Source organism: Coccinella septempunctata, chromosome 8 (genome assembly GCF_907165205.1).
Source record: "Coccinella septempunctata chromosome 8, icCocSept1.1, whole genome shotgun sequence".
NCBI classification, from domain to species: Eukaryota; Metazoa; Arthropoda; class Insecta; order Coleoptera; family Coccinellidae; genus Coccinella; species Coccinella septempunctata.
The window spans coordinates 24,436,644-24,450,137 of NC_058196.1; the positions used below are offsets into that span (position 1 = coordinate 24,436,644).

General features: G+C 37.8%; 1 protein-coding gene across 1 annotated transcript in view; it reads left to right on the forward strand.

Moving 5' to 3' along the window:
* The window catches only part of LOC123318378, a 118,382-nt gene that overhangs the window by 80,531 nt on the left and 24,357 nt on the right, over window positions 1-13,494 (forward strand). The window contains exons 10-12 of the mRNA XM_044904986.1: window positions 7,949-8,090; window positions 9,843-9,969; window positions 11,968-12,287. Coding sequence (XP_044760921.1) covers window positions 7,949-8,090; window positions 9,843-9,969; window positions 11,968-12,287 — 589 coding nt within the window. The remainder of the gene's footprint in view (window positions 1-7,948; window positions 8,091-9,842; window positions 9,970-11,967; window positions 12,288-13,494) is intronic.

A 13,494-nucleotide genomic window follows, 5' to 3' on the forward strand; every position in this document is an offset into this window, starting at 1 on the left:
CCTGAAAAGTATTACGTTACATTCACTTGTTATTTGATACCAGATGAAATGAAATGAAAATCACCAATAAATTATTCAGAGGTGTATCAAAATAGGGTGATAAGGAGTAAAAATATCCACAACTCTTTTGCACATCAAATATCTACTCCTTCGACATGATATTGTGAAATTTCAGCACTCAGGTATGGTGTTCAAATAGAGTAGCTGTCTACTAAAAGACGTTCAAACGAATGTGGTATAAGGGACTATCTTCATTGAGGTTTATTTTCAACTGCATATTATATGCTTTCAATTTTTGTCCACCTATGTCAGAATCATCACAAAAAAACACTATAGTTGAGATCATTAATTTTTCTGTCCAAATATTTTATCCATCAAGCCAAACCCCCGCTTTTTAATGAAAAAAAATCAACAAATTTGTGCCAATAAATCGCTAATTGGAAAACTTTGTAATTCCAGCGAAATGTGGGGAAACCAGGCAATCGCTTAATTCTAGCAATACCAAATGCGGCTCATTAAATGACCCTTATCACCTGCTGTACATTTCCAACTCAATAAAAATAAATCTAAACGGCTTCCTAAACCTCGACCGTACAGCAACTTTTATCTCCCGAAAGTCGGCACCAATTACATCCCACTCGGGAATCGATAAATTGAACAATACTAACTCCTGCTCTCCGCTGTCCTGCAGGACCCCAAGGAAGGAGTATCTTAATGACAGCCGTAGATCTTTGCGTTTGTACACTTTGTTTTGTGTGTTGGAATTGGCAATTGTCGATCCCGACCGAGTCACACTTTATTAGGTCCATAGGGATGGGGTCCCTCCCCGGTCGAGGAGTAGTTTGTGGTGGTTGTATTTGCATATAGCGGTGGTGGATCGGCGGGATATAGAGAGCTGTAAATTACCCAATAATTTCATAACGTATGCAACATTCCAGCTGAGTAAATGTAGATACAATTGATAGTTATAACGTACAGTGTGGTCTAACGAAAACTTAAAACTATTTTCCGGCTTCAAATTGAAAATGTGGAAAATCCCTCGGATCCGTCAATTTCCGATTCGAGGGGAAACAACTCCGGTTTTCGCATCCTCGTAACTCAACCCCTATTTTGAATATGGAAGAGGGGTACTGCGATACCTCATGTTGAATATCTTATCGAGTTCTTTACTACATGACCTAAAAGACAGCCACGTTGTCCCAAACCTGCTCAATCGGATTGAGATCTGGACTTCTTGCTGGCCATTCCATTCGAGAGACTTCAACCTCTTCAAGGTACTCCTGAACGATGCGCGCACGATGGGGTCTGGCATTATCGTCCATAAAAATGAAATTTTCACCAATGTACGGGGCAAATGGTAGTACATGCTCTTCAAGAATGTTCCTTATATACATATCAGCATTCATAGCTCCATTATCAACGACCACTAGGTCTGTGCGAGCAGTCAAAGATATTCCACCCCATACCATAATCGATCCTCCCCCGAAACCAGTAGTATTCAGGAAATTGCACTGAGCATATCTTTCATGTGGATGTCTGTATACAAAGGAACGTCGATCACAATGGTAGGGGCAGAATCTAGACTCATCTGTGAAGAGAACTCTTTCCCAATCGGCCTCTTCCCAATGGATATGCTCTCTCGCAAAATCCAAACGCGCCCTTCGATGGGCTGGGGTAAGAGCTGGGCCTCTTGCCGCGACACGAGGCCTTAAATCATATTCTCTGAGGCGATTTCTTATTGTCTGAGTGCTAATTTGCACCTCATGAGTTTGCTCAAGCTGAATTTGAAGGAGGCGAGCGGTTGCAAACCGTTGTCGCAACGAAGAAACTCTCAAGTAACGTTCTTGAATGGCAGTTGTTACCCGTGGTCTACCCTGTCCTGGTCTTCGGACATTCATACCTGTCTCCCTGAATCGCTGCAACATTCTGGACACACTTGTGTGGGAAACCCCAAACCTTTCTACAATTCTTGTGTATGTCCACCCTTCTTCTCGCAAAAGTACCGCTTGGGCACATTCCTCTTTGGTCAAATTGCGTGTTTCGCGTTGCATAGCGATTGAGTGTAGAAAATCAAACGAAACAAAAACTATTGATCACTAGAATTGATCGAGAACAACTGATTTTAAAATGGAGCCAATACATTCAAAATCTGATAATATCATCTTTTTTTATTCCTGCTGGGAAAAAACATCTGTATTGAAGAAAACCGTTGAAAGTGGATAACATATGCATGCATAATTCTGATAAAAATAATCATCATTGAGAACACCTTCAGTTGTAGAATAAATTTGAGATTTCCATAATGTGCGTTAATTTTTTTGCGCAGTGTATTATATATTTTTTTTTACATCACAAATACCAGCAGGCTAGGATTCGAATATTGATCTCCTCATTGCAACTTTTACATCCTCCTGCAATATCAACTAGTCAATATTTCACCAGGTGGTCGAAATTCCATCAGAAGATTGCCTGTCCATCGAGAAAATTCTGTCTCGTTGAAATTCGCACAGAATGCAGGGGAGAATCTGATAAAAACATTCCTCCAATTACTCGGCGAAAAATGCAATAAAAATCTGGTAGATACTCTACTCATTATCCATTTCCAGAAGGGGAGTACCTTCCGCGAATATTTTATGCGTCTACCCTGAAATTCATTATTTACCGGTCTTGCCAATAGCATCCCTTATTGAATCCTGGAACACTGGCGGAATTTGAAATATTTCCTAATGAATTCCTTTCATGGTTAACGGAGATTAAGAGAACGTCTTGCTGGGAATTCGATCGATGTTATATTACCGCCACAAAGCGTACACGCTGGCGTGCTGAGATCCCATTGACCTCCAATGGACCACGGCCGAACAATAAACAAATACCGGCGGATTGTTTTCATTGGAAAAATCCCGGATGGAGGGGAGTTCTTCTGACCTACTGGATAGATGGGGGTCAAAGTCGTTTCGGGATACTCGAGCTTAGGAATAGGTAGACATTTTGTCAGTCGTTTTCTTCTATGATTGGTTTTCCGAGTGATGAAGGAGCACAACATTTATTCGGTCTTTGGTTTTTGAACAAATTTTCTATTTTGGGAATTTTTCCCTATCTACTGATCACACAAAACCGGTCATAAGATGAAACCGTTATCAGATTGACGTCAAAAGAATTTTGGAAATGAAGATGGTCTTTCTGAGAATCCCAAGCTGAAAAGGGTTGATGTGGAATGAAGTGAATATGGTAAGAAAGCCAAATATTGGAATTTTCCAATTTTCCCAGAATTTGTAATGAATACAGGTAGTAGCTGAAAATCACTCAATTCAGATGTGCGATATCTGAAAATTATGAATCACCTTTGTCATGTATGTCATATGTGCCGTGTCAGAGCTACGCTACTTTGGTGGGCGGTGTTTTCATAAGAAACATAAAACGGGGTCTTACTTTTGATATCCATCTTCAAAATATTCATCAAAACACAAAGCCAACTAAACATTTGATATACTTACACAAGATTTACTCTATAATACATCTCCAAATGCCCTAACAAGTGTATCCCTCCTCCTCCTCCTCCCAGCTTCCCCAACTTCCCGCCTGCTGTGCTCAGATGTTTTGTATTCGGTATTCTGTTGTTTCCGGTTCCTTCGATGCGCAGAACTACATTTTCTGTGGACCCAGACACACACATTGATTCAATAGAGCAAGCGGAGCAAATGACCATTGAAGGCACATCCAAGTGGTCGTGCAAGATTGCTATTACAGGTATTGCTGGCTGCATTCTATCGGGAGGTTCTGTTCATATTTTGATCTATATTTACCTATTGTCTTTGTTATTTTCCGCAGAGAACTCTTGTTCGCGTTCGTGCATAATGCCAAGCAACAGGAAAATCTTGTTTTGGGTTCTTACACACACGATGAAGCAATGAAATTTTTAATTGGGGTTCGAAAATATGTGTTGTCTTACTCGTGAAACAAATGAAATATTTCAGAATTCTATGATATAAAGAATTTCAATAAAACACAAAAGTGTTTCATATTTCTTCAGAAACTTCATGGTCTTATGAAACAGATTATGTGAAGCGAGTTAAAACGCTGATTTTCATGCAAGCACAAAATCTGAACGAATTTGCATGAATAAATGCTGCCACACTTTCGCTTGTGAACTCAGGAATTACTAATTTACATTTCAAGCTGTTGGAGTTTACTTTCCAGTGCGAGTTGTTGTTGGATGAAAATGAGCCCAAGCGAAGGACGATTCAACAAAAATTCGCTGCACTTGAAAGGGTTCTCCTGGCGTGTAATGCAGACTACTTTTCGGTGTCTCTCATTCAATGAAGTCGAACATTATGATAGAGATCAGATTCCAGAACTATTACATCATGATAGGGTGGTTTGTTCTCATCTGTCAATTGGGAACATTACCACTATTGAACAATTTAATGATCATTCAAACTGTATAATGAAGAAAAAGGTTCATTATGATGAAGAAATCATCAGCAAGCTTGATTCGGACAGTTCCTTCCTCACATACACACATCTGCTGAAGCAAACATCAGTACAAATGAAGAGACATCATCAAGGCATATACAGATGGTTGCGCCACCTATCGAGGGATGGGGGTTTAGAAGGCCGTGGATAGGCAGACCTGCTACCTAGACCATACTTGGTGTCTGTAGATATCTTGCAAATATATATGAGCACATATTCTCGGCAGAGCTTTGAAAAGTTCAGGCGAAGCTTGAAACAACATGACTTCAGAGTTCTCGAATGGTTTCTGGAATTCTATCAGTCACTGAACCTTTCATTAATTTGAATTATCGGTACAAATTTCTTTCAAAAGTATACGGAGTGATTAAGAAATAACGTTTAAATATATCATTCTTGATGTCTAGCAAAATCTCATGAAAAATGGTCTCTTTCTGTAATACGCCAGATGACTACAAATGAGTTTGGTTGTGTGCATAACAAAATGTGTGGAAATGATGACTTCTTGATGTCCTTGTAGATTTGATAGGGATCCATTGAGCCATTCTAATAGATGCTGGAATAGTTCCAAGCATTAAGGTTCAACGCCTCATAATAATATATTTCTTTGCGTTCTTGGATCATTGCCAACTAAGAGTGGAACATTCGGATGTTATAATAATTCTAATGCGATATTCTCGCCGACTTTTACCTACGAGTGTGGCAGTTAAAATTTATGCATAATTTCCCTACCTGTTCTTCTTTGCTTTCACGTTTTTCCGTAATTTTTCTGGTAATAAAAATGAAAAATAGTTACCGTTTGGAAACATTACTCCAGAAATTCATAAAAAGTAACGGAATATTTGGAGTTGTTTTCCAGGCCATTTCTCAGTCAGAAACTGTGCTTCACCTTCGTTTAACGTCCAAGACCTAAATGAAATATTTCGCCTATTTTCAATTCAAATGAGGAAGTTGCTTGACATTACGCACCATGAATACTTGCTAAGTACCGAATGCCTTTCTCCAGCTTGTCTGAATTCTTCCACACCAATGAAAACACAACAGAAGGAACTCCAGAAAAAGATTCAATAACTCCACGTATTTTTCACACCCAATAACACCAAAACCCTTCTTTGTAGTTTGAGCTTTAATTCTCTCTTCCTGTATCTCTCGTTGAAGCTTAAAATTCCGATACATGGATGTACTGGATTATGTACATTGCAAGATACCGAAATCTTTTCTATCCTCTGAAACTGGAAAGTCTTCAAGCATGTCCCTTAAGCATGTCTCAATACTGAAAATTACAAACATAAACCAGAAAACATGAACAAACAGTGAAAAGATATGCAGGGGGTGTATTTCAAAAAGAATATAGAGGGAAGGATGAACTTAATTCGATGTGAGAAGAAGAGAAAAAATTCATCAAGTATTCGAACTCTTTCTCTAAGATATTGAAATCATTAAATGTCATAGTGAAACTGTTTTGAAAAACTTATGCTGAAAGAATCATTCATAGGGGGATGATGACAGATTTCAGTTAGGAATAGTTCTCACAAATGGAGTTATCAAAAAATAAATTTACTAGTTTACACGAAAATTTATAATTACATTTAAATTCTGGTTTATCAAAGTTTTTCAATTTTTTTTTTTATTTTCTAATATTGGATATCGAATCAAATTTATGTGAGCAATATGGCTAATTTAACGGGAAGAATCAGTGTATTATGATATTTTGATATTTCTTAATCAGAATAGTTGCAAAAACAACAATTTCTGATTGGACTGTTCTCTTGAACTGCACAATAAATTCCAAAGGAAAGGCTCTGTACTCAGCAGGTTTAACGCGTTCATTTAACGGGCTATTCTCGTGAAAAATATGTACTGAGGCTTGCCCATAGAATGTAGCAATTGACCTGCCTGAAAATCCGATTTTGAGTAGAAATTTCTACAGTTGGAAAGCACCTTACTAAGAACCGCTTACTTTTTTGATCTTCAACAGTTAACCACACCATCATCCTCAGAGGACCGATGCTATTTCCACCCATCAGTTTTTTCAGGGTAACATGCTGAAGAAGTCAATCGCAGATTCCATATTCATATATATTTTCATCTTTAGCCGTAAAACTGAAAGAATTTTCTAAATTGCCTTTCCACGAGTAACAAATTCATCATAGATAAAAACCATGAGATTGACATTTTCAGCGGATACTCGAAAAATAGTTCCAAATTTTCATAGTCCATTAGTGATAGCTAGTTATATGATTATTTATATGATAGAATACCTTTAGATTCACTTTGAAATTATTTATCAAATTTGTTGTCTTCCTTGATACAGAATGCCATCATGTTATTTTAATCTGAAACCAATATATTTTTATGTATTTTCTCTTTATTTTTACTACTGCTCTGATACGAATAAAGATACTATCAATAGTTTGTTTTAAAAATTTTAGAGGAATGTTTAATTGTTTTTTAGTATCTAATTATTTCTCATTTCTATACGGTAGTCCAAGACAAAAGTGAAAAATTTGGAACGCATTAATCTCACTGAACATGCACTAAAAATAACCACTGACAACTTCTCACAAATCTTACATATTTTTACACATTCTTTTCTATTCGACACTTCACAGAAATATTTTTTCAGGTTGCTAGTAAAAGAGTTTATTTGAAATGGTGAACGTTGAAGAATTTGGTTTCAAATATAGAAAAATCTTATGGAAGTAATAAAATGATGGTATCTTTCAAAATATCCACAGATTAGAAATTTCAATTCCATAAAATGGGAATAAATTTTATCCATGAATTTTTCGAAAAATAAACTAAGTTCAACAAAAAACATTACACAGTGAAAAACGAAACCAAATTCAACAACAAGATAAAAAGAAATAGTATTACTTGAAAAGAAACTTGTTACAATTTTGCAGACAGAAACAATTCAATCTGCGAAAAACCGGATACAATATTCGATTCAGAATGAATAAAATCAATTCAGCTACTTTCAGAGAGTTTCAAACTCTGAAAGTTTCGCTTCATTCACTCTTTTCTTTTCCGATGCACGCTAACAAATTTCCTCATGCATGTCTCACGTTATTGGCGTATTTCTTATTTCGATGGTGCTTATTGGTTATTTTCAGAAAAGTGATAGCCTTAGTAAGTACTAACTGTCCTTTATTCAGCTTGCATCCATAATAAATATTTCTCTAGAGCCTCATCTATATGAAAAATTGGAGCGAACAATGATGAAACTACTATTGGGTTATTTCATTATTTTTTTTGGAACTTTTATTCGAATAATGAGCCCTTAACGCTAAATCTACACTCTACAAGTTTCATCTCTGTGTATATTTCGTATAAAAACTCAACTGAAATGTTCCTCGCTGTTCGCTCCAATTTTTCCCACCCTTACACGTCTAGGCTTCCAAAGCCCCACTAACATACTTGCTGTCGCCTCCCCCACCCCTGAATAATTCGATAAAAATGCAATTGAATGTTCCAGTCAAGTCTGCACAAGGTCTAATCGCCAAGGATAAGAGCGGAACTTCCGATCCTTATGTCACAGTGCAGGTCGGAAAAGTGAAAAAACGCACAAGGACTATGCCTCAGGAACTCAACCCAGTCTGGGACGAGAAGTTTTACTTGTAAGTTGATATGATCCTTTTTCTAGGGTCAGATAGGAGGTCAGTCGATGAGTTTCATGTTTGATTCAAATCGAAATTTATCAAATTCAATTTTAAATTATTGGATTTCGTGAGGGATTGCTACAAACTGGATTTTTATAGAGTTTATATTCTGCTATAATAAAGGAATGATTACTTCTTAACCGAGAGGCAATGAATAAAGTTATAAGAATTAATTCAGATGTTTACCACTCGCCGATATGATTATCTATCTAGCCAATTTACCATCATCAGGACAACTAAATGGATAAATGGAGAACGTTCCACCGAAGAAGAGGAGATACTGACCATGATTTCGTTCTCATTTGGATGGTACTCGAGTACTTGTCGATAATACTCTGAAGCGACCACTAGTATTTAATAAGGATTCATCAATTCCTAGCGTTTTCCATCGGAGAAGGAGCTGTGTTGCTCTGACAAGGTCAAATATGGCCGAAACCATGGTCAACATCTGTTCTTCTTCGATGGAACGTTCTCCATTTAGTTGTCCTGAAGATTGCAAATTAGATAGTTCAATTCAGATCGTAATACTTGTTGATATTCATATCGGCGGGTTGTATGCATCTTTATTAATTCTTTTTATTATATTCTGCAATGTTTCGAAGGAATTTTCATCTGCCTTTTGGCACATCAAGACATTGTATGTATTTATGGGATTTTTGGAAAGTTTTCTCCATATTACGCCCTGAGTATGGGCCATTTTTTGTACCATTTGTTATATTTCACTTCGATGCATAGTTGAACAGTAAAAACCTGGAAATACATAAGCTAAACTTAAAGAAAATTCAGAAAAATATGAAGATCAATCAAAGTTGGCGAATTAAAATATTTCCAGGAATTCGGACTGCCTTGAATTTTGCAAGATAGTATCCTACAAAATTTTTTCCCACATCCACGAATAATTCAACTTTTTCCAAACTAGTTGGGTGAAACTCACATATTTCTTCTTGAATTTCTCCTTCCCACAGTGCTCCTTCCTGAATTCGAAACTGGGTTCCCTCTGCGATGCAAAGAAGTGGTAGCTATTAAAACAGAATGAGCTCGAAAAAATTCTATAATGCTCAGACAATTAGAGCGAAGAGCGTAGCACGAAATGGGTACGAGTTATTAGCGCAATCAAGATGTCACTGGAGAAAATGAGAAAAGAAAGTCGTATTTTAACCCTTTAGAAGTAATGCACTCTAACGTTGGAATGAACGGTAGTTTTATCGACTTATTTCTCCATATTTGGTCCAGAATACGTTCTTCGAATCAATTATCTGTGTTTGAACTTGTTTAGTTTCCTGACAACGATTTGCTTTTGTTGAATTTTTATTTTTTTCTTGATTTCTTACTTTGCTTATTTGATTTATTGAAATTTTTTTTCTATTCTGTTGTGGATGCCATGCTCTCTAAATATTACCCAAGAGTGATCTACAACCAGTTTCAATTCAATTGAATCGGATTTTGCCCATCAACCAACTCAATAACCTCTCCTAAAAAATATCAATCATTCTCCTGCTTTCTTGAGGGAAAATAGTATTTTTTAAAGATTCATTTCGTAATTCATACGATTCCAACTCAGACTGTCAAAATATTATTTGTACGAACTCCCCTCTTCCAAAAAAAAAAAATGAAGCAATATTTGTCGAGAATCTGCAAACATCTTCGTTTTATATCGGATGTTATTACATTACTTCGGTAAATAAACATGTTTTCGTTCCCCTTTTTCAGCGAATGCCATAACTCATCTGATCGAATCAAGGTGAGGGTTTGGGACGAGGATAACGACCTCAAAAGTAAACTTCGGCAGAAGCTCACCAGGGAATCGGACGATTTTCTAGGCCAAACAATCATTGAGGTGAGTTATATCTTAGACAAACTCAGTGGCGGTTCGTCAGTAGGGGCATAAGACAATGCGTCCCCTATACATATGCTCATAACTGTTCTGAGAATTTTGGACGTCATTGAAATTGAAAATGTTCACACCCATTTTACGCCCTTTCCTATATTGTGAAGATATGTAGTCTTCTAGAAGCAATAAGAATATCCCTTAACGGGAATCTCCTAACCGGAAACTGGGTTGGATATATGAGGATATGGAATCAACTGGACTCAAACCTCTTGCCAAAACCGTCGGATGTTATGCCAATCATCTTTCGATTTCGAAACGCCCTTAGAAACGGTCATAACTGACCGTCCTAGTGCATTAAATTTCGTAAATCGTTTGGACAAAAAGTCATCCACGTGGTTTACTGATGAATCGAAATCAGAAAAGGGCACTGGCATTGGCGTCTATGGACCTTAACTGGGGATTTCTAAAGCCCTAGGAAGTGAACCATCTATTTTACAGACCGAGACACTGGCTGTTTACGTATGCGCTCAGGAGTGTCTTAAAACGAACCTCAAAGTGGCGCATATCTCACCATAGACAGCCAGGCCACGCTGAGGTCCCTGGAATCACACTGCCACAGATCTCTGCCGACATGGGAGTACCGTAATACCATAAAGCAACTTGCCAGAGACAATAAAAGTGACTCTACTATGGGTAAGGGTATCGTGATGTTGAAGGAAATGAGTAAGCCGATGTACTTGCAAAAAAAGCATCAAGGTTAACACCTGCTGGATCTGTTCTGTTGTCTTGAAAAATATCAATATAAGGCAGCGGCCCAACAATGGGAGTTAAACAAGAGAATAACCCTCTGGAGTAACACTCCTGGACTTACTCAGTAAAGAAATTCGTGATAATTTCACCGACCCACATCAGAAAGCTGCTAAAGCTGTCACGAGCTGAGCTTCGGGTGTTGGTGAGACTGCTGACAGGGCAGAGTCCAGACCTGGCTGACCTGAGAACCACTCATATGGGGAAACCGGTCCTGGATACTCACGAGGTAACGACCAAGGCCCCTAAAGATGTTGTCAGTTTTATGAACACCATTGACGATCTCCTTGAGTTCCTATGAATGAGTAGGGTAGAGAACAAAAGATCTACATGGTCTCAGTTGCCGAAAGGCTAATCGAGCCACAACGACCCCGGTTCAAATAATTATATGCCCTCAACATTCGTGTCTACATTCAGATACAACATTCCTAGCGCTTATCTTCAAAGTTTCCTATGAAGGAGCCTCGACTGCCTGAGACCACTGCCCTCGCTCTATTCAGAGGAAAATTTTCCTGTCTAGCCATGTTATAAAGGAAGTTCCTGACAGATTAGCAGTGCTGGTTACAAATCAGCAAAAGCTGAACAGGCTCCCTGCTTAGCCAGTATGTCTGAAATTCTTAATTCTTCTGGCTGCCTCATTGGACCTTTTTACTTTCACGTTGATCAAACCAATCTAGAGCCCATATCCAACGCTCCTTTTCATGTTCTTTTACAAAGCCCTTCGGACTCAAATATATCAAGTTATTTCTTCTGTCTGAGGCATACTGTGATTAGTACAGGTTGCGGCAGAGCCAATTAATTGACTAGTTTCAATGGGCTTTAAAAAAATGGTGAAAGTTGAAGAAAAACGGTTTTATTTATTCGAGTCAGAAAGAAATGCAGTGTTTGTACTAAGAACGATATCGTTAAGATGGCGGCTGTCATGATCGATGCACTGATGTAGTCAGTTATTCTCTGCTTGAGTTGTGGCAGGGTGTGTAGACAATGTGTGGACCTTATCGTTAAGGTACCCCAAATATAGTAGTTACAGATGATCAAATCAGGTGAGCTCCATCACGGGTTCAACGTCCACTTCCACGCCCATCGATAACGCCCGTTCTTGAAGGTTTTTTCATCACTTTCATATGAAACACAACAGCTTCACGCCCATTTCCACCTCAAAATCCAACCCCTGCAACCTATTCTTGTGTTTTTCAGGTACGCACACTGTCGGGCGAGATGGACGTCTGGTACAACCTGGAGAAGCGAACCGACAAGTCGGCAGTGTCGGGCGCCATCAGACTGCACATCTCGGTGGAGATCAAGGGCGAGGAGAAGGTGGCCCCTTACCACGTACAGTACACCTGTCTGCACGAGAATCTGTTCCATCACCTGTGCGAAATGAACAACGGGATAGTGAGCCTTCCCCAGGCGAAGGGGGACGACGCTTGGAAGGTATACTTCGACCAGGCGGCCGAAGAGATAGTGGACGAGTTCGCCATGCGATATGGCATCGAGTCGATTTATCAGGCCATGACGTGAGTAGATTCGTTCAATGGTTTCCTAGTTGCGGACAGTGATTAATGGTTTTGTTGGCGCGTGGGGTCAACGTTATTCGGCGAAATTTCGACATGTTGCTTCGACCAAAACGTGCTAGTCTTAAATGGCGCCACATAAACTCTTTCATCCACAAGAAAAATGAATTTTGAGGATTAATAAATTTTTTGCTAACTTCCTGAATGGATAATGGATAGGAAAATAAACAAGAACACACCTAATATCTATATTCTATAAGTATCTACAATATGTATTAAATTATTCACTCATAATATAATTGATAATTGAAATTATTGATTTCATTCGAAGTTTTCGAAGAAACAGATTAAGATTCCCAACATTTGTAATTAAATGTATAGAGAAAATATCATTTATTCATTTCTATAAAAATGAGAGTATAATTGGGTTGTGTTTGAATCTGGTAACTTTTGTATGAAACAACGATATCAAATGATTAAATATTGGAGATTAATATCAAACCTAATATGGTTGGTTGCAAACTAAATTTGTTATTATTATCGCAAATAGGGAATACTCCTTCTGGCGAAAATGATGTATGTTTTATGAAATATCTTTGAAAAGTCACATTTTGAAATAACCATATCAACCGTTTCCCAAAAAAAATTATTTTAAGTATGTACTTAAAAATTAAAAATAAAACTGGGTATTTAAAATTTAAAGCGTTTCGTTTCTATTGCACAAGTTGACAACATCGACTGAAATATGCGTTGATAATAAAGGACAACAAATACACTATCCTAATGAGATAGACAAAGATGGATGTCTAAGAAGTCTGCGACGAACGAGGAAGGTCGTAAAATTTTATGGGATTTTTATGACTGGTTGCTGTTGAGGCTCACCAGTGAGTACGCGGCTTATGATGGCTGTAAATCAACAGCTGTTATTTTATAAACAAGCCATTGTTCTTTCATTTTCTAGTAGGCGCTGTTGCCAAATCGTAAACTAGAAACGAAGCAATTTAAATTTTAAAACCCCATATTTGAAAAGTTATTCTGAATAGTTTCCGCGTTGCATTTGAAAAATTTATGAATGAAACTCATAATTATTCAGTTTAAACTTGCATATGCCGTGATAACCCAAATTGAGGAGAATTCCCCATTAAATAGGACTCGAGAGAATAAATACTACTTCGTTCGCCAAATGGAATGGAAAAAGTGGGTTTATCTT